The 25017-nt window shown below is 47.3% G+C and overlaps 1 protein-coding gene and 1 long non-coding RNA gene across 3 annotated transcripts in view; one reads left to right on the forward strand and one right to left on the reverse strand.

Moving 5' to 3' along the window:
* LOC144153596 (uncharacterized) overlaps positions 1–5721 on the forward strand; it is a 33704-nt gene extending 27983 nt beyond the window's left edge. For both annotated transcript variants that reach the window (XR_013319332.1, XR_013319331.1), the window contains exon 3: positions 5507–5721. This is a non-coding gene — a long non-coding RNA (uncharacterized LOC144153596). The remainder of the gene's footprint in view (positions 1–5506) is intronic.
* LOC144153577 (salivary peroxidase/catechol oxidase-like) overlaps positions 2723–25017 on the reverse strand; it is a 45348-nt gene continuing 23053 nt past the window's right edge. The window contains exons 12-17 of the mRNA XM_077685207.1: positions 23085–23221; positions 17861–18028; positions 6866–7068; positions 5967–6136; positions 3106–3208; positions 2723–2981 (exon numbers count right to left, since the gene is read on the reverse strand). Coding sequence (XP_077541333.1) covers positions 2900–2981; positions 3106–3208; positions 5967–6136; positions 6866–7068; positions 17861–18028; positions 23085–23221 — 863 coding nt within the window. The 3' untranslated portion in view covers positions 2723–2899. The remainder of the gene's footprint in view (positions 2982–3105; positions 3209–5966; positions 6137–6865; positions 7069–17860; positions 18029–23084; positions 23222–25017) is intronic.

The following is a 25017-nucleotide window of genomic DNA, read 5'->3' on the forward strand; positions in this document are numbered from 1 at the left end:
ATATGTAAATGTAGAACAAATATAAACATATACGCTTAACAAACATGGAAGTAAAGAACTAATTTATCTAGAACTAACAAAGCACGGTACGGACATTATAAACGCAAAAAAAGCGCAAAACAAGTAACTTGTGGGTGGACGTTTTATTTTATTGCCGCTTTGTCATACAAAAATAATTTCTTTTTCATTTTTACACACATGCGACGGTTAGGGACAAATCTTTAACTTCTGTCTTTTAAAGGAGCCATGAAGAGAAAACACAAGTTTGGTTCATTCAAAAGATTGTCTCGTTAGAATCATACTGACACCACTTTTAACGTAAACTTCGCTCAAATAAGCTACATAATTAGGAAAAACGGGAATGGTCATGCGACCCCCCAGCTCATTTCCCGCAACAGAACCTATGTCGTCACATGGGCTAAGCTCTGCGATTGGCGGAGGCTGGCAGAAGCAGACGCAAATTAGGTAGAACTTACAAACTAGACGAACGAGCGATTTGCGCTTAAATTTAGGGCACATTCTTTACAAAGCAATAAGAAAGATGGGACAAACCGTGGAAGTTACGAAAACACATGTAAACATAGAAGTACTGATGCGTTCTGCTGTTCGTACTGAGCACAGCATGCCTGGTTTCGCTGCACAGCACTACGGGGCTTGGGGTTGTCTCAGACGACACTGGCCGATTGACGCAAGCAACGGTGTCTTACGTGACCCCATTTGTCGAGCGAGCACTGTTTCAGGGAACGAATATTTTCTCCCAGAACAAAAACAAGCCAGGTTTAAATGCGGGCAAAAACAAACCAAACGCTTGCCACGGTATGGTGGCGCCATCTAGGCTACGGAACGTAAAGAAACGCGGGAACAAACCACCATCGCTGTACAGGGTGGAGACAACCTTCGAACGGTCCCGTGCCGCCGCAATTGGGCCAACGGGCTCAGCGCGTTATTCTTTTCGTTTCCCACGAGACCTAGCAACGCGAAACAGACAATATGATTCAAACTTCTTCAGTAAACCGCGTTGCGGCGATAATTTTAGCGCGGTTTTGACACAATGACTTGCTTCGGCGGCGAGCGAGCAACTGAAAATGGCGGCGCCAGCGTATACGTGTCTCTACCCTGTACGGCGGATGCGTGAATGAAGGTACTCTAGGCTGCAGAGCGGTCGGTTCCTGTGATGTCATTTGGGACCACGAAAACGCACGATTGAGCGAGAAAATCAAAATTTTAACCTAAATTGTTGAATTTCTCAGTGAATAAAGCACCGTTTGTATCCGGACAAGCGCTGGGGGCACTATAAAACACGAAATCTTTCGAATAAAACCAACTTGCATTTTCTCTTCATGGCTCCTTTAAATCCGCATACGCCGATATTTAAAAACTTGCATATCTAACGTTCGTTCGACCAAGGCTAGAATATGCATCATCAATTTGAAACCCCTCGCAATGGTATCTTTCCCATGATTTGGAATCGATACAAAACCGTGCCACCCGCTATAACATCAGGGTACTCGCACACAGTCAGTGTGACGTCACTTAAACAGTCCATCAGCTTCCCCACCCTCGCTACACGCCTCATTATTGCTCGCTTGTGCCTTCTACGCACCTTTTACTACCCGTTACAATCACGACATGCTTTATTAACACCCCCACCAAGAGCTTCTGCCCGTCTGAAGCACAGTCATCCAATCTCTAGAATCGAGTCCCGTACATCATAAACAAATAGTTCTTTCTTTCCTCATGCAATAGCAATTTGGAATTCACTACCCAATGACATAGCTTCGTGCCCTAACCGCGAAATATTTCGCAAAAAACTTGAAATGACGTACCTTTCAGCCTTCACGTGATACTCCTGCCGAATCGATTGTGCAAATTCCGTTGTTACGTTTATTTTCTTTTCTTTTATTCTGCCCAGTTCATCATGTTTGATTGATTGATTGTAGCGTTTAACGCGCCGACGCAACGCAGGCGATGAGGCGCGCCGTAGTGGAGGGCTCCGATTTAATTTGACCACCTGGGGATCTTTAACATGCGCCGAAATCTCGTACACACGGGCGTTTTTGCTTTTCGCCTCCATCAGAAAAGCGACCACCACGGCCAGGAATCGAACCCGCGACCTTGTGCTCAGCAGCATAACGTCTTAGCCATTGAGCCACCGCGGCGGGTCAAAAGCGTCTGACTGATTAACGAGACGTTGCACGGGGCTACCACTCGTGTCCCAGGTGGTTTGGGGGTACTTACTGCACATTCAAAATAAATTTGGTCGAGGTGAAATTTGAGTACCCTTATCCTTTAACAGATCTTCGCTCATCTCTATTGTGTACGTTTTGCCTAAGATGCACGTAAGAATTTTTGTGGTAAAAGTTCACATGTATGAACAATCTCACTAGTGCTCCTGCAGGATAATTTGGCAGGGCTGCTAGGTTTTTTTCATTTGTGGGAGGTGTGGTCGCTGAAGCTTTCCTGAAACCTTGTTTCGGCATGCGGTGAGGTCGGCTTCAAAATGACGAAAATCAAACTGTGCTTCTTCCGCTAGCCATAAAAAGAAACGAACCTGACTGATTGATCAAGGGTTATTCAGCACTATTTCTCTCTTCGACCCCTCTCCTAATAAAGATGTCAAGGCGTTTACCTGAACGCTCAACTAAGGCTTTAGAGTATTGCCCTGTGTGAGCTGTGTAAGGCATTATACACTACTCATTCTGAAACAAACAAAGCGACACTGTTTGTGTGGAAGATTGTTTAATGGAAAACAATATACATCACAGGGAACACTCCAACGACACGGGACACATTTAACAGACGTTGCATGAGGCATGGGAGAAGAGAAGTGCAGTAGCACTTGAAGACGCGGGGTTGAGCGTCTCGCGCTGACTCTTGTGGCATGCGGATGACTTGAAAATTATGTCCAGACTGGTTCGTTCTGCCAGTTGTCGAGGTCCACTCGGGGAATGTCCTCACCGTTGCAGTCAACCTTCGGATTCCTGCGAAGCACCGCAAAAGAATACACTTCTAAGTGGGCAGCGGACGCTTTGTCAGGAGCGGCAAGCGCTTTTGCTTCGCGCTTCTCTCTCGGAATGCACGTGCGCACAGTTGTGCGGCACTTACCAGTTAGCTTCCCGGATCAGGACGAGAGGCTGCACGTATCCCAGGTTTGTGTTGTCACAAATTATGCGAGCCAAGCTTGCCTTTCGGAGTTGTTCAATTTGAACTGCGAGGAAAAGGAAAGGTGGAAGTTGGCATAAACGTCACGGAAAGCTGCGGGAAGCCTGTACATTGTTTGAGGGCTGAATACGACGTATCGTAGATTGAGAAAAGCCGGGCCCTGACGGCGGTTGACGCACGATCGTCGTGCTTATTTTGGTCTCCTCTGGTAGATGAAAAGTAAACAATTAACGAAAATTTATGCTGTGACTGCGTCCTTGTCTATATATCTTATTTAATGCCACCTATAAAATTAAAACATCATGTACCCGAATACGTGGTCTAAATTCGAGCTTTTTCGAGCGTTTCGCTTTGGGACTACAAGAAAGCTTGCCAATCAGCGTATCGCCACCAGGGACAAACAGAGAAAACTAATCAATGACATCAAGTTTGCCACTCTCTGAGGCATAATTCCATCAATTCAATAACGACAAAAATAAAATCCGAACTAGACAAGTTGGATAATGTCAAGTGTGAAAAGTTACATTGGAAGGCGTCATTTTCGGTCTTCTTACCTTTTTAACGCCCCTTCGTTCTCTTCGTAACGTTATCTTTTACGCCCTCGTGTCTTTATTTTTTGCTGCTTTCCTAACGCACCTTTTGGTGACACCCATTACGGGAAACAGTCTCCCACCCCTTTCCCGAAAGAAGGCTTGTTAACAGTGATCGCAACATTGTCTTGCTTCGGAATAATTTAAGCGTGCCCTACCATTAAGTACTTCTGCCTTTTTTTTTTTTCATAAAGCCAAAGACAAAGCAAAAAGGGAGTAGTTAGTACAATTTGTAGTGTGTTGGTACTAGCACTTCCATTTAAAGTGCAAGGGCAGGACCCAAAGCGTTTTCTTGCAGCTGTTCTCCGATTCACTAAAAAAAAGGCATTGTCGTTCGCAAATCTCGAGTGCCTCAAATATTCATTTACTCGTAACATTCACTTCTCCCACTCAACGTTCCTGAGTACGTAATATTGCTCTGTTCGTTTTTGATTGCGTGCATTCTATCCTTGCCGATTGCTGACCTCTTCCCTTTGGCTTTTATGCTTCCTCCTCTCTTCAACGCTTCCTCGATCCTTCTCATGCTGTAGGTATGAATGTCATTTGCTTTTATTCTGTTAGTACAGGTACACCAATTCAATTTGACCGACTGTCACCGACGCTTTTATGATCCAACGTTTCGAAATATTTTAGTTTGTTTTTTGACTTAGTTTCGCTTCTATTACTGCTACTACTGACTATGTGATTGCCGTCGCTAGGTTGTCATTTAAGTAGGTTCACGCTGTCGTCGTTGCCTCCGGTTAAACGCGCAAATTTGTTCTGAAGGGTTGCTTTAAACATCTATACGTCCTCGCTCTGACCCCATGTTGAATTTCCTCATTTTGGCAAGTTTCGATTTTTCGCTTATGCGCTCCCCGCCAACTTGTGCCCACTGCTCTTGACCTCGCCTAGTACCTCAATATACTGCACGAATCCTGCGTAGAATGGAGTTGATTTAATCTTTCGTTATACCGCTGGGGCTTTTCCATGTCAATTTCTTATTTCCTTGTTTGCAGAGGAACGTATTCGGTATCTTCAGGTTATTTCCTTCTTGAAACCCAAGCAGTGTATCACAGCGGCAATTTCGAATACCCGCCCGTGTGTTCGAGATTTCGGAGGAGGTTAAAGGTCCCCAGGTGGTCAAAACTAATCCGGAGCCCTCAGCGCGCCTCATCGCCTGTGAAGCGTCGGAGCGTTAAGCTCTACAATCAATCAATCAATCAATCAATCAATCAATCAATCAATCAATCAATCAATCAATCAATCAATCAATCAATCAATCAATCAATCAATCAATCAATCAATCAATTTCTAATACCTATTCCAAAGATTCCCACTGTACGATTGCCTACCTGTTTCTTTTATACTTTTGTGATAAAGCCTCCCGTCACCATCAAGAATGTCGACTGATTTGAAAATGTCGACTGATTCGACATTCTCGTAGTACCAACCTCCCCATCACTGTACATAGCTGTTGGGGCATAGGCTTGCACTGTGTTTAATCTGCACCTACTGTTCAGCTTGACTACAGCGGCTGGGACCCTTTGGATAATGCTGAAGAACTTCACATCCCCTGCTAATCCTTTATGGATCAACAATGCAACTCCAAGCTCCATTCTTTGTTGATGTCCGCGACACCACGCAATATGTCCGCTATACAACTCCTTGAAAGTAGACAATCCCCTACGCCATCATATTATATGTCAGTTAATTAATGCATGTGAGCGTCTATACTAGCACAGCTAAGCGACAACCAACTGTTTTTTTTTTTTTAGTTTCAGGCCAGTGACCGGCAGGTTTGCACTGGCATCCTTTGTTCTGTCGCTTGAAAAGGGCGGGACCACAACAAGACGACGAGCCCACAAGCAGCGTAAGCCACTTGACCTGCATGCACTTAATGGACGTGTCTTGTGCAACGCAGGCATGTTGCTTGTCGTGCGCACTTTGGCGAGCACGACTGTCGAGTATAAGTTTGCGCCTCCAAGTATGTTCTACCCAGATATAGACGCCAAACTGCTTAACACCCTGTTTTCGTTGTCTCACGCTGATAATGATATGGAGGTGATGACTGCTTAGGGGCCCTGAGGTCCCGCGCGCCAAGAGGTCCACTCCGGAACCTTTCTAGCCTTGACTACTGTTGGCAGGGGAAGTGAATCTAAGACCGCAGTTGGATGACACATCTAAACATTGCAACACTCTGTTAATACGAATCTGTGGGCAAGAGGGCGCACGCACCTTCGTTGAAGGACGACTCGAGGCCACCGTTTTCGTACCAAAAGCGGTCACCATTCTTCATCCTGCGGAACTGCTCTGCCACAATGCACGCAAAGGTTGGGCCCAATGTGCCTCCGGGCACCGAGCGCTCGTTCACGCCTGCTGGAAACAGGTCGATGTCATCTGGGTACCTGCGAAACGACGACCCGGGCAGAGGTCAGGTCATGCTCGATGGCGGCCGGCGTACGGCCGGGCATCCTGTGCTGAGCGGCAGCAGAGGCAGCCAGTCTGGGCCGACGTAAGGCAGAGTAAGTTGAGTGCAGAGGGCACCATTATTCAGTTCAGATTTGGATTTTTACGTGTGCAGTGGGCGAAGGGTTTGGAATTATAGTTCACAGAGTGCTTAGGTCTCCGTCACATGTATCCAGATGCAGTGCACAAGATGCGCTCTAAAAATACTTCCGTGGGTCTGTTTTGCCACAGTGTACCTTAGTGAGCAATCGCTGCGTTTAAAGGAATAAATTGTACAAATAACGATGCCCAACGTACGATTTGACTAAAAAATGTGATCTTAATTGTGACATCCCGCAGTACAAAAAAAGAAAAAGAACACCATGCTTCCACTGCGCGTACTGTTGCCGCAAAAACCACATTTTTTGAGTCAAACCCAGAGCAGAGTCATTTTGCTCACAATCTCAGACATGCTATTTACTACTCTGTATACATCTTGTGTTTTGAAAAAAAAAAACAGACAGTTTTTGGGGGTTCTCTAAAGTGTCCCTATATTTACTCCAGCCGGAGTAAGGAAGCACACATCACAGAAGAGGAAGGAGCCAGGTATGTTAATTGCCTACATCGATTCACCTTTCTCATATAGCACGCAACTGAACGCATTTCAAGGAGAAAAAAAAAACACCTACTTGTAGACCTGAGCAAAGGCCTGCGCCGACTCGGGCGTCATAATTTCGGCGAGCTGCGAGAAGTCCGTGATTTTGGGCATGCCGCAGTACTCGCGCCAGTCGTTGTAGCTGGGAATACCGTGGTCGCGCCCACGCTGTATGTTCAGCGCCACCAAGTCCATGCCGAAGCCCTGGCCCAGAGGCTCGTACAGGTGGTTGGTCAGCTGGAAGAGACGCCGCAATCTTTATGCTCGGCCCCGACATTTCGCGGCCAGCCCTGCAGAGGCGCCGTCGTGTTGGGCGGCGGTGAAGCCCATTGGATACCGACAACCTGTTCTCGCCATCGAGCACAGAGTCACAGGTCGAACAAGAAAACAAAGAACGTCAAACGTATCCACATTGACAGATCCTCCTTCTCCTGCTGTTTATTTTGCTTCACTATAACTCTACACAAAAATGCGAAAACCCAGCCAATAACGTGAATCGGTATGCTCATGGCGTGCAATTCTCGTCAGTTTCAGGATTAACAGTTACCAAGCGAATAGTAAAAAAAAAAAGACACAGTAACATGTATCATGAACGTGTGTAAAAGATAAAAGGAACACTATCAAATAGCAAATCTAAAGCATCTTACCTAATTTGCTCTAACAGAATTGACCGGAATGACGATTTGCTGCGTCCACAAAAGCTAACTTGATGGGTAACAAGGGCGACCATACTAAAAAAAAAGGCATCTGCGCTGTGACACCACACAATGTAAAACGCATGAATGGATCATGCAGTGTCAATATGCATAAGGCCGCATTTCACGAGTGAAATCGCATTCTGGACCTACTTACTCATTGGCTTACTGTCTCTTTTTGACAGGAACACTTGGTAACCCAGGTGGGCAGAGGTTAAGCAGACCCGTGGGTAAATCTGAAGGCGTGGTCAGACAATTACAGGTTTTCCTGCATGCAACACTGCCGATAAATGCATTCACTCTTTTTTTCGCGCCTGGAAGCGCCCCGAAAGCTATAGTTATCTCTAGCACAGAGGGGCACTGTGCGACTCCCTAGCTTTTGTTTTGCTTTTGCTGCAGTTTTATTTAGAGAGTCTCTCGAATGCGTTTTTTCTTGCAGCTGAAAGGAGGCCCGCAGCCACGACTTAGATCGAGCGGCGCCATTAAAAGAAATAGCTTAAAGATTTTATCAGCGAGTTTCCAAGTTAACTTATGGGCGTAGAGCAGAAACATTTGACTATATAGGCTACTTCGATGCTACACTATCTAAGTACGGGACGTGCTAGTTGACTGCGTTCTAAAAGAATTTCAGGTTTCGAAAAAAAAAGGGGTTGCTGGAAACTTTGAAAGCAAAACGCACATGTTGCTATATAATCCGCGCTGTGTCATTGGCTCTTATTCGCTGGTGTTAAAGCTGTATAAAAAATCAAGGCACGCTTTGAGCCAGCCCTTCTTAATTCATCCGTATCGCGTGTTGGCTCACCTAGGAATCGAGCATAGACTAAATACTGTTGCAGAAGTGTGCGCTTTCGATCATACAGCGCATAGAATCGGCACTGCACAACGAAAAGGCGCACAACAAGTTATTAAACTGAAAACTGTCTATGGCGCTTCCCTGACGTTTCGCTGCCACTTAATAAAATTTACGTGGTATGCTTTGCCCGAATGAACCTGAATAACCAATCGCTACGTCCACAGGATAAACTTTGACGAATAACGAGGCTAGCAACGTGATTTGATTGAAAGGCGTGATCTACTCTGTGACAGCACGCAATGAGAAACGCGGGGCGTGCATTTCGTCAAGTCACAACGCCGACTACAATTTTCCCGTAGTCAAATCGTATGCTGAGCCTCGTCATTGGCCCACTTTTCCTTCTTAATTACTGTGATTGGTCACGTCGTGCAATAAAGGCAATAAAACGTTGCCTTTCAAACGGCGTTTAATTTACAAAACCCCACTACCCGCCGACTGTGCTGAGCCTCGCTTCGCCTGCCAAACTACGTCATGCGAGGTTCCGATCAAGTCGATCACGCATCGCTCACATTGAGTCACACGGTGTTGTGGACAGTCCGTTTGCGCCTCTTAACAATACGGCATCCGTCGTATCTAGGTTGGGAAACTTCCTATAACATCGAGGCGTAGAAATCAAGGAGCAGAAAGGAGAGTGCAACACTTGTGCGCTAGGCACGGACAGTACAGTTACCCAGAAATGGTGCTGCAATGTTCGGAGGACTTTCGGCTGTGAAGATAGGCGTAGCCGTGAGGTTGCGGAACCCTCAGCGCCCGTATCAGTACTCCGCCGACGCGATATCGCTGCCGTGCACTTTGTGGTGCGTCCTGGCGGGTTCTGTAGACTCAGCCGGGACCTCAGCGTTCACTCAGGGGCATCCTACACGGGGGCATACTTTCCTCCGTTTTGTTTAGTTCGCTACATGCCTCCGATGATGTTCTAATCATTGCCGGCAATGCACACTGCAGAAGGACATTTCTTGTCATTTTTCTGACTTTCAGCCTTTTATGCGGAAGCCTGATGCGGCGCTATAAACGATGCGACGGAAGTTCCATCACGTTGTTTCTGTATTGTATAGTTTCTCGCATCATTTCTACGGTTCATAGTCATAACAACGCCGTTTGTATAATCATTGCCTAACGCGTGAGCGAAAAATGGCCAAACAGCCACTCTCCTGTTGCTCTCTCCTACCCTTTCCCGCTCCGTAGCATTCCTGCGTGCTTTCATGTCCATCGGCCAGCGCTGTTTCTCGGAAACTATGCAAAATAGTTGATAGTTTGTTTAGCGTTCCCCAGGCGGCGCTCCTACGCCTTCTTGTTTTTTACGATGCCTGCCTGCGTTGGTCTGTCGCTGATAAATCCGCCTTTGCCACTGACGCAAAATCACTTGAGCTGCCGCAGGCTTATGCCGGCTTTGCGCGCTTACCTACTTGGATCACGGGCCCCGAATTTTTCTGAGTGGGGCATCCCCCCTCTGTCCCCTGCGCATTTCGTCCTTGTTTTGTCTCCGCTGTTCGCACTCCGCATCGGTACGCATTTTTAAAATTGAGGACTGCACTGTAGAAGCACCCGGACTGCGTGGCGCTGGGCCGTCAGCTGCTTATTCTTTTGTTTTCTATAATGTTCTGAAATTTACAAGCACGTGATATTTTTGGACAGTAATGGTACAAGTGAGCGCCTGAACAAAAACTGTGCACACAATTTTTTGTTCCTCCAGAGAGGCAAATATCAGTAAAATAATGGCTGTACCATCCGAAAATATCGTTTTTTCTGTTCGCTATTCGTCTACCCGACAATTCATATGTTCTTAGACTATTTCAGTTCCGCTTCCATCAGTTATCTTTCGAAAAATGCAGCAAGTATGAAGCGAGCGACACCGTGAACGAGATGTCCAATGTGCCCCAGAACTAGCGGCCCGTCGCGGCTAAGATGTAAGCGAAATGGCTCTTGAAACCCAGCAGCCTGCTGACAGGCACTTTGGCCGGGTGGCTGAATCGAGTCACAGACAGACAGACGGACAGACAGACAGACAGACAGACAGACAGACAGACAGACAGACAGACAGACAGACAGACAGACAGACAGACAGACAGACAGACAGACAGACAGACAGACAGACCAAAATTTCTGGGTTTAAGTAGCCCAAGAAAGACTGTCGTCTTTAAAATGATGGATGATCATTCGTATTGATTGCGGAGGTTACGGGGGGGGGGGGGGGGGGGGGGGGGGGGGAGCGGTTTGCTCTAGCATTGTGGTTATAGTAGCGCAGATTTGTGTTGACGAAATAAATTCCCGTTGTGTCCTGGCGTTTTTAGAACGAATCGTCGGCCCGTTTTTATTCGCAAACTTCTCGTTTCCCCCGATTGGCGCGTACTGAAGGAGCCCATCTAACCTTATCTAATCTCTAACCGTGTATGGCAGGTTTCACACGCCAGGTGTTGCCTCTTGGCTTGAAATTTCGTTATTTTTTGTTACTTGCGGTCACACCTTGTGATGAGCCGTAGCTTGACAGGGAGATTAAAAAAAGCTTGGAAAACTGTAATACCAATAGAAAAAAAAGTTTTCTTGTTGTCCTAAACATGCCTTTAAGGTTGTAATTTTTTGCCCGATGCCGTGGTCTTTGTGATGGATGCAGGTAAACACTTGAATCTGAACTACGATTTGTTCATTTCATTTCTTGTCAGAAAGAAATGTTTAAAGTACATGATTTCGAGAGGCAGTCCCAAAGTCACAGACTGAAAAGGGGGCCTGAAAACTTAAAGAGCAGCTTAACCTTTGGATAAATGCCCTTTAGCACAGAGCTTTGCACTTAAGTACGGGGCAGGTACATACGGCTTCTATAGTGTCGAAACCTCGCTGAATTTTTGATTGCACGAAGAAGAAGCTACATATAAACATTACCAGAAGAGATGAAAGAATACTTCCCACAAAAATATCGTCCATATCGCAATTGTGTATATTGACGGGTCTCTATTAACGAACGCGCAAATAAGATATGCGGCGCACTATTTTTTTCTACTGACGACCGATTTCTGTCGGGTGGGATGTTCCCGTAAACGGCCCGCGAGAGATTCGCTCATTGTTGCTTCCTTTGTCTCCAGGTCACAGCGGAACGTACGAGCACATCAGACCAGATAGGATCGCCACACAAACACTTCGGTGCTCGTGGCGTCATTGCTGTCCCATGCACTGATGTCTAGACGTGGTTGCGGAAACAACCCGCTGTTATCACCCTCTCGAGTTCGATACGAGCGGGTTATCCCTTTGTAGGCTTGGGCGACGTAATTGCGTTTGCTCGCTGTATTAGTCAACCTGCATTGCAACGCTCACAGCAAAGGTCCCTGGTATACGTATAATCTGGCAAAATAATGACACCGTCATTTCGAACAATGAGTGAATCGCGTACATATTTCTAAACAGTGTTTTTTTTTTTTAATCAAGCAACCGTGATACATAGAATTAAGATGGTGATAAGAAGGCCGTGACAACGACCTGCGGATGAACGTCTCATGATGACCGTATAAAAACGCGTAGCTCAGATGCAGGTACACGCGTCTCTCGGGGGCCTTTTTCAAGTTTGCATGCGACTCGACGTCTACTCCCGCTGTCACAACGAACAGAAAAAAAATCCAGAAGCTGCTTCCATCTAGATCTACCAAGATTCAACACACCCAGAAAGAGGAATTTGACTACCTGATTTCGGCGTACGTCGTCACCAGTGCTTTCTTTCCTCACAAGGAAAATATTTTTCGTGTCTGCGTATACAGGTGATCCCCCATAAAGCGAGCAGTAAAATACCTATCAGGAGGGGCGTCAGACAAGGAGACATAATCCCGCCAATCTTATTTAGAGCATGTATACAATGTGTATTCGGAACATTGGATTTGGAACAGGTGGGCGTAAGGGTTAATGGAGAATACCTCAGTAGCCTCAGATTTGCTGATGACGTTGTTTTGCTAAGAAACTCGGGGGACGAATTGCAAAGCATGTCTACAGCACTGGACAAGCACAGTAGAACCGTGGGCCTGAAAATTAAGGTGCAGAAAACTAATGCTCAATAACCGCGGGAGAGCACAGCGGTTTGAGATAGGTGGCGAGTCAGCGGAAGTGGTGGGCGAATATATCTACTTAGGCCTAGTAGTGACTCCGGATCCCAACCACGAGGCAGAGATAATTAGAAGGATAAGAATGGAGTGGAGTGCATTCGGCAGGCATTCTCAGATAATGAATGGCAGCCTACCATTGTCCCTGAAGAAGAAAGTGTATGACAGCTGCATTTTACCGGTACTCATCTAGGGGGCAGGAACTTGGAGGCTCACTAAGAGGGTTCGACTTAAATTGAGGACGACTCAGCAAGCAATGAAACGGAAGATGATAGGTGTAACCTTAAGGGACAAAAAGAGAGCGGAGTGGGTCAGGGAACAAACGCGGGTTAAGGACATATTAGCAGAAATTAAGAAGAAGAAATGGACGTGGGCAGGGCATGTAATGCGAAGGCAAGATAACCGTTGGTCATTAAGGGTAACAGAGTGGATCCCTAGAGAAGGCAAGCGTTGCAGGGGGCGGCAGAAGGTTTGATGGGCAGATGAGATCAAGAAGTTTGCGGGGATAAATTGGTCGCAGTTAGCACATTACCGAGATAATTGGATATATGTGGGAGAGGACTTTGCCCTGCAGTGGGCGTAGATAGGCTGATGATGATGATCATGATAATGATGATAATACAGGTGATGAAGGTCTTTCGAAACAACTAGGAAACGCACCTTTTCTTCTTTTGTACTCCTACATATTGTTTAGCAAGTTCGTTTTCGAAACCAGCAAGGCAGATTGTAGAATACAATTTCGTAGTTAAAAAATTGCGGGCAGCCTAAATGATGGATAGGTGCATCGCGCCATATATGCATGATAGCAATTCTCTTTTAGGCTCCGGTGAAAGTGTTAAAAGCTAGTATACTGCCTGACCTGGACAGCACGTGACAAACGCATACCACTCGTCTGTTGTGAGGTCTGACGCCTCGGCAGCCGCGAACCCTCATGCACGGCCTTATCTTGTCAGGTGTGCTCTGCTCCGCTGCGGGTCTGGCGCTAAAGGCCAACTTGCTGAGTTTACGTCACTCCGAAGGACATGCCGATTCGCGCCCCTTTGCTAAGCTGGAGGGCTTTCGCCAACACCGTTGTCTCAGTATCAGCAGCAGTGCGGCTATTTCACCTCGCGCTCTCGCTACACCGACGACAATGCCAGTATCCCTCGCCGCTGGTCAGCAAATAGTCGCTCATCGGCATTCCGCTCTTTAAATGCTGCAGAGGAGCAACGACGGACCAGCGAATGATGCGATGACAACTTGCGAGTCTCTGCCAGGCTGCCACAAAACAAACGCAACCATAAAAACAAGACAGCTCGCGGTGCGCGTGCTGTCAAAACTGTTACTAGGCTTGCGCGCGACATTAAATAAACGCGTAGCTTATCCAATTGCTCTAGCCAGGGAAGCAGATAAACAGGAGCGGCGACTGTGGCCTCGGTAAAGAGGTTCGCGTCGCTGTAGTGGCCCCGTGGCGCCGCACGCCTAGCATTTTAACTTGGCTCGCTTCCTCGGCCGCAATCCCTGGAGTCAACATTGCGCCTTCCCCTTGTTCCCTCTCCCCAGCAGCTTGTTTCCCCAAGTCGCGACACCTATCTCGAAATGTGCCAATTGTGCCCGCCGTCAAGAGTTGTGCCCACGTGCGGAAAATTCGTGCACTGTCATGGCGACCACCCAAGAATACTTGCGCGCGTTATCGCGCACCATCACGCGAGACCCATGCGTGGTGAACGACGCGTTTCCTCGCGCGACTCTCCGCTCCGGTTACCGGTGCGACAGCCGTCAGGGGTTCACATCGGGCTCCCTGTGTGAGTCAGACACTCCGTGGTCAGACATGCAAAGTAGCTCGCCACTTGTAGCTGCCGCGTTGGCAATCAGCGGGCTGGTGGCCGCAGCCAGTGGCAGCACGGAACGCGGGAAACGTCATTGATGACGTTGGGTGCGCGCAATGTGGGGAGGCGAAACGCATCTATTCGTTCCGTACACTGGTTAAGGTGGCCTCCTTACACTGGTCCTGATGACGCGCCACAAGCGCACGCGCAGTACGTGTTTCGCATTCTTACGAACGGAAGCTCGGAGCGGTCACCGGGCGGATATAGTATTGAGGATAAACACTTGCGGGCTGAGCTCGCCGTCAGCGAATGCCGCATTGCAACAGTGGTACTTCGCATAAAGCGTTCTGCTTATTACACACAGATTAAGCACAATCTCATGAATTTAGTAACTTTTTCAAGCTAAAAAAAATTACGCCCACCTCCCCTCGCGGGAACCCTGGTGTGATGCGACGCTGAAGGGGGTTCCATTGTGCGTTTTCGTTGGGTCGATTACTCGAATTGCGTGAGCAATCGTCGGGTAATGCGAGAGAGAGAGAGAGAGAGAGAGAGAGAGAGAGAGAGAGAGAGAGAGAGAGAGAGAGAGAGAGAGAGAGAGAGAGAGAGAGAGAGAGAGAGAGAGAGAGAGAGAGAGAGCAAGCGTAGCGCGGACGACCGGCCGGAGTGCAGCGCACTCGGGCGCGCAGCGGAGTGCAGCGCGCCCGAAGGAGAGGAGACCTCAGAGAGAGAGGGCGCTGCACATGCGCACAGCGCGCTTGCGCCGCGCGCAGCGCCACGCGCAGTTGTTGGGAGAGAGTGTTCGCTATCGGCGCTATCGGAGAGAGCAGAGGAGGCCAGCGGAGGAGAGACGCAGCTGTGCGGACGCGGACGACAACGACGCAGGAAGGACAAGGCCGCCGGCAAGAGATGCTCCTCTCAGCGTCGCAACTAAAAAAATGGTTGACGGTTACGATATTGCCTAATGCGAAATTTGAGCGCAGCTGTAAAGCTGTCACGACTTTGAAAAATATGTTGAGGCGAAGAATTTGAAACAGACATATATGTATGGGCGGTGACGGTAAGCGTCGGCGTCGGCGGCGCAAACTGGAGTTTTCTCGGCGACGGCGCATAGCTGCTGCTTCGGCGGCGTACACCTCTGGATTCCGGCGTCGGCGCAGTTCGTTTAGCTACGGCGGCAGACCACGCACTTTCTTCGTCTCAGGGAGTGATTGCGTCATCGGCGAAAGCACGATGGCGCGCGCTACTCTGACGTTATCTCAAAGCGGGTGTTCCCACCGCAGAGTACGCCTCGCGCGGCATCCTCGGCATACCGCCTTCCTCCTCGCACTTTCCCCATACCCTTTTCATCCACTTTCCTCATAGCTCTATCTTTGGTGTCCTCGTACTTTCGGTTACAACAAGGGACGGTGGCGACGGACGCCGCGAAACCTCAGAAGCGGGCGCAAAAGAGCTGCACTCTAAAAAGCTTCTTTCGAGAAACAGGTGACGCCGAGCACGTATCAATCCGCCTCAGGAGTCGTATCAACGCACACATCGAAACCTGGAAACTTGGCGTTCCACACTTACCGGGCCACTTCAATGGATTTCATCACGACAGGGCAGATAACGCAAGGATACAGGAGGCTACGGCTCAACCAAAGTGACGGGCATGTGAGCATGAGACGGTTCTTAATGCCGCGTATCTCCAAAGAAAGGAACAAAGTGCCAGGTTTCTAAAATACGCCCAGTGCGGCACTGATGTTTGACGCAGAAGCAAAAATCAAAGGTGAGGGTGGAGAATTTGGTGTTAGAATTATGTCAGAAAGATAAAGACACACCAAAAAATTGTAGAATCATGTTAGGACGCTGGGAACACCAACCAAAGGGCAAGCGTACCTTCAGGGGACTCTGCAACATTTTTTTTCTGCTTTTTTCGAACTCCTAAATGCTTGCACAACGTGATCAACGAACACATCCAGTATTTAAATTAGGGGGTCGCAAAGTACATCAGCCAAATATTAACAGAGATGCTGTTTAGCAATTCGTTGATTCCGGCGTTTCACGAAACGCAGTATAACAGTATAAAGAAAAGAAATCGCCGGCTGGATTCGAACCTGTGTCCGGTAAATCAACGTACGGAGTTACGGTCGGTCGTCTTACCCGCTCCGTCACGGCCGTGAGTTACGACGAGATAGTCAAGCGGCTTACTCACTCGGGTGTGACTGTGGGCAGAGGAATCACGCCACTTGCTTGACAGAGAACACGTGATAGGGTACACGCTGCACGTGGGGGCGCCTAGTTTAAGTGTGCGCGTTCCGTTCATTCATTCTGCTTCTTCGATTTGCTTCTTCTTCGCCCTTATAGCAACAATGATGGAGTAAAGGTCGTTGCGGCAGCGAAGAAGAAGCAAATCAGCTCCAATCGGGGACTTAAACCGTTGGGATGGTCGGGAAGGTTGCATACAGCTTCGCTACCGTCAAGTCGTACGCGTTGGTTCCTTCATTTTTTGCTGCTCTATGCCCATCAGATAACTTAGAAACTTCCTCAAAAGATTTTTCTCTCTTTCCCGGTCTTGCCATTCTTCGACGGCTGTAATTACGTCAATAGAGCGGTGTAGCGGCTATTGGCCGGCTTTGCTTCTGTTGCAGCAATGAATGCATTCGATAGCAACTTTAATAAGGAAGCCACAAAAGCAAAGCAGAAACAGAAGGCGTGTCTGCTGCGGCATGCAAATGACGTAGTGCCGCTCCGTGCTGGCGATAACTATAGTTTCCGCAGTGCCTCCAAACGCGAGGGAAAGAGTGAAAGCGTTTGTTGCAGAGTCTCCCTTTCCGCAAGATAAAGCTGGCATATTATATGCCGACGGCGCATAGATGTAAACGTGAGGGGTAATTCCAGGTCAGGGTGATTTAGCAAATGCGAGATTCGCCGATAAAGAGTTGATTGATTGATTGATTGTGGGATTTAACGCGCCGACGCAACGCAGGCGATGAGGCGCGCCGTAGTGGAGGGCTCCGGATTAATTTTGACCACCTGGGGATCTTTATCGTGCGCCGAAATCTCGTACACACGGGCGTTTTTGCTTTTCGCCTCCATCAGAAAAGCGGCCGCCGCGGCCGGGAATCGAACCCGCGACCTCGTGCTCAGCAGCGCAACGCCTTAGCCACTGAGGCCGATAAAGAGTTTAGCATAGGCAAATTAGGCTAGAATAAGGAAGGGGAAAATGTCCCTAAAACCGAATTAAATATAAATACCGCTTATGAAACAATTTCGCCCGAAGGGCAACGAACAGTTGACTCGGGCCATCGGAGGTGATATAACGTCAAAGAAAAGTCTGGCTCAACGGCGCGGCAGCAAGCTGAATGTCATCTACAAAGGTAAATGAGATAAGAGCATGACCAGTTAGCACAGACAAGGCCTTAATAGTTTAAGTTCTGTGAAGATGCATCGCGTCTAGGACATTCGATGCTCGAGACGAAAATCACAATTAAGTGCACGGCTACCAATTTATTTGGAAGAAGATACTATTTTTTGTAAATTCTTCTCTCCTGCGCCCATCCCTACCGCCTCCAAACGTTTTTTCCGGACCGTAACCGCACGAGTTAGTTCTCTTACCTGCTCAGTGACAAAGCGATCGTACGTCTGAGCCGGCTGACCGATGAGACCACGGTAGAATCTGTCCAGGTTTCCAGGGGCATAGATTTCTGCAGGGTTGAAGAACTGCGTCGCCAGGGGAACTCGCTTGTGGACCGAGCCGTCCTCATTCAAAAGCTCAATGTTACCCTGAAAAAAAAAAAAAAAGAAAGGGAGAGAATGTAATTGCATGTCCATACGGAGAAATCCAGAAGAAAGGTTGTGGAGGTGCCAGTTTGTGGGAAGCCGTGCCGCACCTTTACTGGTGCTGTTCGCGGTTTACTCGCTGGTATTTTCGTACAGACGTCAGCTGAGCTGGGAGGACTTTGCAAACGCCTCACTGCCGCGTTTACATAAACGATAAAATAAACAGAGAAAAGAAATTGGTACTCTTTTTTTTTTTTTTTTGCCAGGAAGTTCCACGCGCTAGTTAATACGAGCGTTTCTTCTGTAACAAATTCAGAGTCCGAATGCTATTCATGCAGCCCACATTTTGCGCACGTACAAGGATATTCGCCTGTTTACACTAGAAAGGTCATTTTTACAGAGCATTCAAGAAGAATGGCCACATACACGACACATTTGCTATTCCAGCTCGTTGGAGTGAATACTCAGGATGAGTTGAATGCTGGTTTCCCCCTTTGCGGATCCAGGCTTGCTTCGGGAGTTATCCGCGGACTGCAGGGCTTGTAGGCCTTATTGCATTCCGAAGGCGCACAATTTGCGATCAGTCATTGTTACCTACTCACGCGAATGACCGACAACAGGTAGACCCCCCCCGAGTAACCGAAAAGCGTTTTGGAAAGGGATGAGAAGTTGGCGCAGACAGAAAACTCAGTGAATAGAGATGGGAAAACTGGGAGGCAAATATGGATCCCAACAGGGCAGGATGGAGGTCGTTGAAGTCTAATCGGTAAGGCCTTCGCTTCGCAGTGGTCATCAGTAGGCTGACGACAAGGATGGCGATGAGCGTGACTGTTAGCCGTACTGTTAGCTATAAAGCGGACAGTCATCGCCATGATCGGCCGGTTCGGCAAAGGCTAGTCGACACTGGTGCCCCAACGGTAACCGAACAACGCATGACAGAGGGACAGAAATGTCGACGCTAAATAGAAAGTGGGGACACTTGCTTTGTCAAATTAAACGCGTCTCTTGAACGCATCGCAGATTTAGTAGCCGGCTTCGGGCACAGGTGCCGACCGCCTTGAACGCTTTTGCATTAAGGCCCCGCTCACGTGCGCGAAATCTCGGCACAGGCTATGAAAAAAATTCTTGAGAGAAAGATGGTTAAAACGCGAAGCTTTCTTCCATGCAAACTGAGTCAAAGTCAAAGTCCAAAATTGAAACTGCTTCGACCCCGTCGGAATGGAGCGATCGGTAGACGTCGACTTCATAACGCGGGGGACCCAGGTTCAATTCTGACCACGGGAAGAGCTTTTTATAAGGTCGAAGCCCCTCAGGGGCTTGGGCTGTCGGGCTCAACGTTTAAACGTTGGTCGGGCTCTCATGTCGTCATCTTATGTCGTCATAGTATCGTGTAGTCACGGTACGTACTAAAACACCGGGACACTCGTTTTCCAACGCCTCGCGCTATTACGCTTCGTGCTTCAAAGACAAGAGACTTTTACGGCAAAGCTGTATACATCTTTACTCCCCAACGGTTTCATCTCCGTGGGCAAAAACGCCAAGGCGCCAAGAATACGCTTATACACTGCATGCTTCGCCCCTCCCCAGGTTTCACGTTAGTGGAGATGGCCCGGGATTTTTTCTTAGGCGCTGTATGTGCCTTTGTGGAAACCCATTGCGTAAGTTGTCTTTTCTGCAGTGCGCTTTGGGCGTAACTATTTGGATTCTGGACTTTGAATTTGGACTTCGAAGGCATTGGCTTTCGACCAGAGAAGGTTTCACGTCTCAACCATCTTTCACTTCACTTCACTCACGATCATCATCATCATCATCGTCGTCATCGTCAGAAAACGTTGGCTTTCCTGTAGTACATTTTGGGGCAACGGCGCCATCAGTGAGCGATAAGAATCTTCGCTTTAATAAAATTTGATCTACATTATTGTGTGCACACTTTTAATATATCGCTCCTGATGGCCGATGTTTAACTTCAGGGCTCAAAACTCCTTGAAGTTTGGCGAGGATATTGCGGCATGACGTCACCGGAAAAGCAACGCTCTTCTATGTATGGAGTTTTTTAGTGCCTACGCACCGAAAATCGTCCCCTGATTTGCCCCCTGTGATGAGGCGCGTGAGTATTATGCTGCCATACAACTAGCGTACAACGCATTCCACTCTTTGGCTTCTTAACCGAATCGTCATAACTTTTCCCCAATATCTCCCTTTTATTACTAAGCGAAGATTTATAATGTGCGAAAATTCTTCGAGAATTTTACTTGGCTGCATCTTTATTTTTTCGCAGAAGTCAGCGCCCCTGAACGCGTATGCTAGTTGAAATTTTTGCAGCAGTACGAAAATACAATACGAGTGCCCCTCATTACAGGGTGACAAACCAGAGGATGATGTTTCGTAATGATGTTAGCAACTCCATACATTGAAGACCTGTCTGCGCAAAACTATATGTCGTTTTTAGAAAGCGGGACCACATTTTCCTGGTGTGCAGTGAATAGACATGAAGCATATTAAAACAGGTCAATGAGATTCAAAGGTACAAACCTAACCATTTAACTTGCAAGCAAGTGATAAGAGCCTGCTGCCGTTATTCGCACTCCAAGATAATTGCGTGTTCACAGCTACGGCTAAAACAGGTTTTGCCAAAAAAATGCGAGGCCACGACTCACAAAGCTATTCACACGCAATATACAGGGTGTCCCAGCTATCATGCACCGAAATTAAAAAAAAAAGAGCAATGGAGTTGCTCGAAGAAAACGTAGTGCACAATGTTTCCAGTACAGTGGAGTATCGGCCAGTAATATTTTCGTTAACGAGACTTAATTAATCTATTCTAATTAATTATGTATAATTATAATTATTATCTAATTGGAGAAGTACTGTCCTAATCATTAAGGTGTCAGTGAGGCACTTGTAGGTACCGACGAGGGGAATCTAACTGCGGTATTTTCAGCACCAACTAATTGTGTACTCATTTGTTCTGAGTGATAAAGAAACCCCGCTAAATATGAAAAATATCACGTGACGGCGCTTCCGCCCATGTCATAAAGCAGTGCCCTCGAACACGCTACCTCTGAGTTAGCCAGAATGAAATCAAGAAAAGAAAGAAAGGAAGAAATAAAAAATCACGACCGAGTTTATGCTTTATCTGCCCCTCGTGCCACGTGAAAATTGCTGTTGCTGCTTCTTCCATGCCCATGCATGCCTTTATCAAGGCGATGCGCAGTCTCTTCGGGCATGTGCCGGGCAAAGCAGTTGCTTTCAATCAGCTTATTTGAGGGCGTTCGTTTATGGTGCGAACGGGAGCCACGTCACGTGTTTTTTTTTTTTCATATTTCTCGGGGTTTGTTTATCGCTCAGAATAAATGAGTACACAGTTAGTTCGTCGCTGAAAATACCGCAGTCAGATGCCCCTCGTGGATACCTACAGGTGCCTCATTGCCACTTTAATGATTAAGGCAGTACTTCTCGAGTTTTCACTAGGTTTTCTTCGAGTAACCCATTGCTCTTTTTTTTAAATCTTGGTGCATGATAGCTGGGACACCCTGTATAGTAGGAGTAGTTTGTGATTGGCCAGCGCCTGTGTGCGGTTGATTACGTGTGAAGAACGACATGGTAGTGATGGTAGTAAATGCGTCGGCCAACCACGAACAGCGCGTACGATATGTTAGCGCTAACAGCTTTGTGAATCTTCGCCCATGATCAATTTATTGCCATAAACGAACATTTAAGGATGAAAATACGCAAATGGTTTTGTGGCTGATTTTATTGAAAGCGTATAGACCCTTTTGCGTCTTCCGTAAATCAACTCAGGCTAGTACTTCACGCTGGCCATGGGAAACCTTCTTAACTGAAAACTTTATATCGGGGATATACAGCCACGAGCTATATTGTTATTACGCTATTGCGGCCCTTGAATGATTCTTGGAAATGACCTTAGTGGACAACAACCACGAATCCCTACGCTCCTAAGTAGAAGTTTCGCGATTTTATTCGTTCAGTAAAACATTGCCAGCACAACTCAGTAAAGCTTCACCCACCCGGCTTTCGCGGGTATGAGTTTAAATTTTCACGTAGTGGTTCCATGCACGGCGTTATATTGTGCGGTGGCATTTTTACTATCAGTATGTGCCGGCCTTTCTAATACTTTTAAATGCGAACGTCAATGTCTGAAGGCAAAACACTGCCGACATTCTCTGCCAGTCAGCCAAAGATTGTGGCAGTTTATCACGGTAGTGCATTTGGGTGCAAAGAATAATCTCTCGTTCACTCCGGCGAGGCAGACAGGCGTTCAGATAACGAGTGTCCGGGGTCTTGCCCAAGGCGCATAGTTCAACAAGACTTTGTTTGAAAATCCGTATGAATGTTTACTTTCTTCTCCTTGTTTGCTCTAACCATTTTAAAGGATTGTCGCCATTTTGTTTGCCATGTAACAAATTTGATTTGATACTCTTCAAATTCTAACTGTATTAAAAATTGTAAGCACGTAACAACTACCAGACATGGGCACCAACTCCACATAGCTCTAGTCTTGTCTTGTCACGCTTGTCTTCACTATCATCTGTATTATCGTCGCAGGACGCTCCCTCCCCCAATCCAAAGAGTAAATGAAAGGCGTGCGCTGAAGGCATCGTAACAATTACTCTAGATGCTTTCGCACCCAAACATCGTCATCGACCCGTGAATACCAAGAGGGTGGCATTTCTAATGCGAAACCATTAAGCTGGACCATCCGCGGCGGCGCTTAGTTTTCATCGAGACGCATTGCTGATTGATTGATTGTAGGGTTCAACGCGCCGACGCAGCGCAGGCGATGAGGCGCGCCGTAGTGGAGGGCTCCGGATTAATTTTGACCACCTAGGGATCTTTAACGTGCGCCGAAATTTCGTACACACGGGCGTTTTTGCTTTTCGCCTCCACCAGAAAAGCTGGAGACGCATTGCTGGCCACTGTCCATGTGGTGCACGCATGAGCACCGAGAAGTTTACCTCGCGCTGTTGACTTTCCGAGGTTCGGCAACTGATACATGGCGCAGGCCGGATAGGCCTTATCGGGACATCTGAGCACTGACCTGCACCAGAGTGTGTCCGTACCGGTACGCGGCGGCGGCGAACACGTTTCCGATACCAGCGTTCAGCTCGGGGTCGTAGCTGTGGCTGTAGCCGTACGGCGTCAGCAGCAAGTCAAACTGCTCCATCACTTTGCGACCTGCAAAGCGAAACGAACGGCTGCGTGACTCAAATCTGCACAGGGATATAGTAGCAAATACCTATATATCGAGCAGCGTAGTAAAAAAAAAAGCCAACGAATGACCGGAAGCTATTTTATAAGAAACTGCTGAGGCTATGTTCAGACTAACGACGCAAAAGCCATATCGTGATCTATGGACGTAAAAAGACGGCATGTCACGCAGGTCGGTTGGATGAGACGTGAAATGGCGTCATTCTTTAAAGTTATTACGACAGTTGCGACAACAGTCAGAACCCGGCCTTCACAAGGGTTTCAGTAAATAGGTCACTAAGCTCACAGGGATCCGTAATCGCAATTTGTTGCAAGCATGTCTTAGGCTTAGCCCATGAAGTGAAACTTTCTGCCTGGGCACCTGTACGCTTGTCTGCAATTTGTTTTACAATATCGTGCTGTCCTATCTTTTTAAATAGAAGCTTTCTATGGCTAGGATTCCTTAAATTTTTGTTCTGCGTCGGTAATAAGGACTACGTGGTATCATATAGTTGCTTTCGGGAAGATTTTGATAGGCCGAGAGTTACAGCTGTTTTCTGCTGAGCACTCGCGGTAAGCCAACGTTACCGCTAATGCTCAGCAGAAAACGGCTGTGGCTCTCGGCCTATCAAAACCTTCCCAATATCAACTATATGATAACTGAGCACTATAACGACTCTACCATTGAGCAGGGTTTCATTTACTTGTAATTGGTTCGTTCACAGCAAAGTCGTAGACGTTACAGAATTCCCGTCTGCTATCAATACATGGGCACGTTAATACGGGAGGATTAATGTTACTGAAAGCGGCTGTAACCATTGTTTTATCGAAATTATCCCGCAACAAGATATTTGACAATTATCCGCTGTGAGGACATCCATCCATGAGGGATGGTGGGGTAGGTGGCGCCCTCTGGGCGGGGTGCGGTGCGTGTGCGCGCGTGCGCGCGGGGGAACATCCGCCAAGACGACGCTAACATTACGCGGAGTTTCATCTGCCTCTCTTAAATAAGTGGCTCACAGTGGAGTTGCAAAGGTTGTGGAGTTCCGGTCAGCTATCAATAGATATACGGGAGTGCAATGGACAGCCTCATGTTTGTCCGCTACGTTAAAACCATAGTAATTTCAAGTTTCATTAGTAATCACAAATGCAGAGTCCCTGCCAGTACCAATGATGATAAAACTAAATACGTGTGCATTTCCTAACAATGTGCGTGATGTGTACTTTCTACGCTAAACGTTTATAAAAATCTGCAATTCCATTATTACGACCGAAACCGTTTTGGCAGAGTGGAATCAGTCCTCACTTTTTTTATGGTATACACATTCCTGACTAGATCAAAAACATCAAGCTGTCTCCTGAATTTCTCAGCAAAAATCACAGCAGTTGGTTTCAAGTATATTTCATTTTACTAACTCCAAAATAGAAACAGGACAATGGATCCTCCTGGTGTTAGAGAAAATTCTAGCATCGAAATACTATTTCTTATGCCATTTTTGTTTTTCTCCTAACTTATTCACAGCGTGAATTATCGTTATAAAGCGAAGGCTCAACGGCCTCTTCCATCACTGCGAGGAAGGTAGTTGTGTCACTGGTTCTTTCGTCCTGTACAAGGCTTGAATCTGAACGAATCCAGCGCCCTCATCCTGCTTTAGTACAGCCTGCACGCATGTCATCTCCTTCTCCTGTGGGACTCGCCGCGGGATGAATTTATTTTCTCAGGGCAGAGGAAATCGTTAAAACATTAGCGGAGAGCGCCATTAGTTCCAAGTGCTTGTGTCGCG

This window comes from Haemaphysalis longicornis, unplaced genomic scaffold (genome assembly GCF_048455015.1).
Source record: "Haemaphysalis longicornis isolate Haplotype H1 unplaced genomic scaffold, Haemaphysalis longicornis Haplotype H1 scaffold_1, whole genome shotgun sequence".
NCBI lineage: Eukaryota > Metazoa > Arthropoda > Arachnida > Ixodida > Ixodidae > Haemaphysalis > Haemaphysalis longicornis.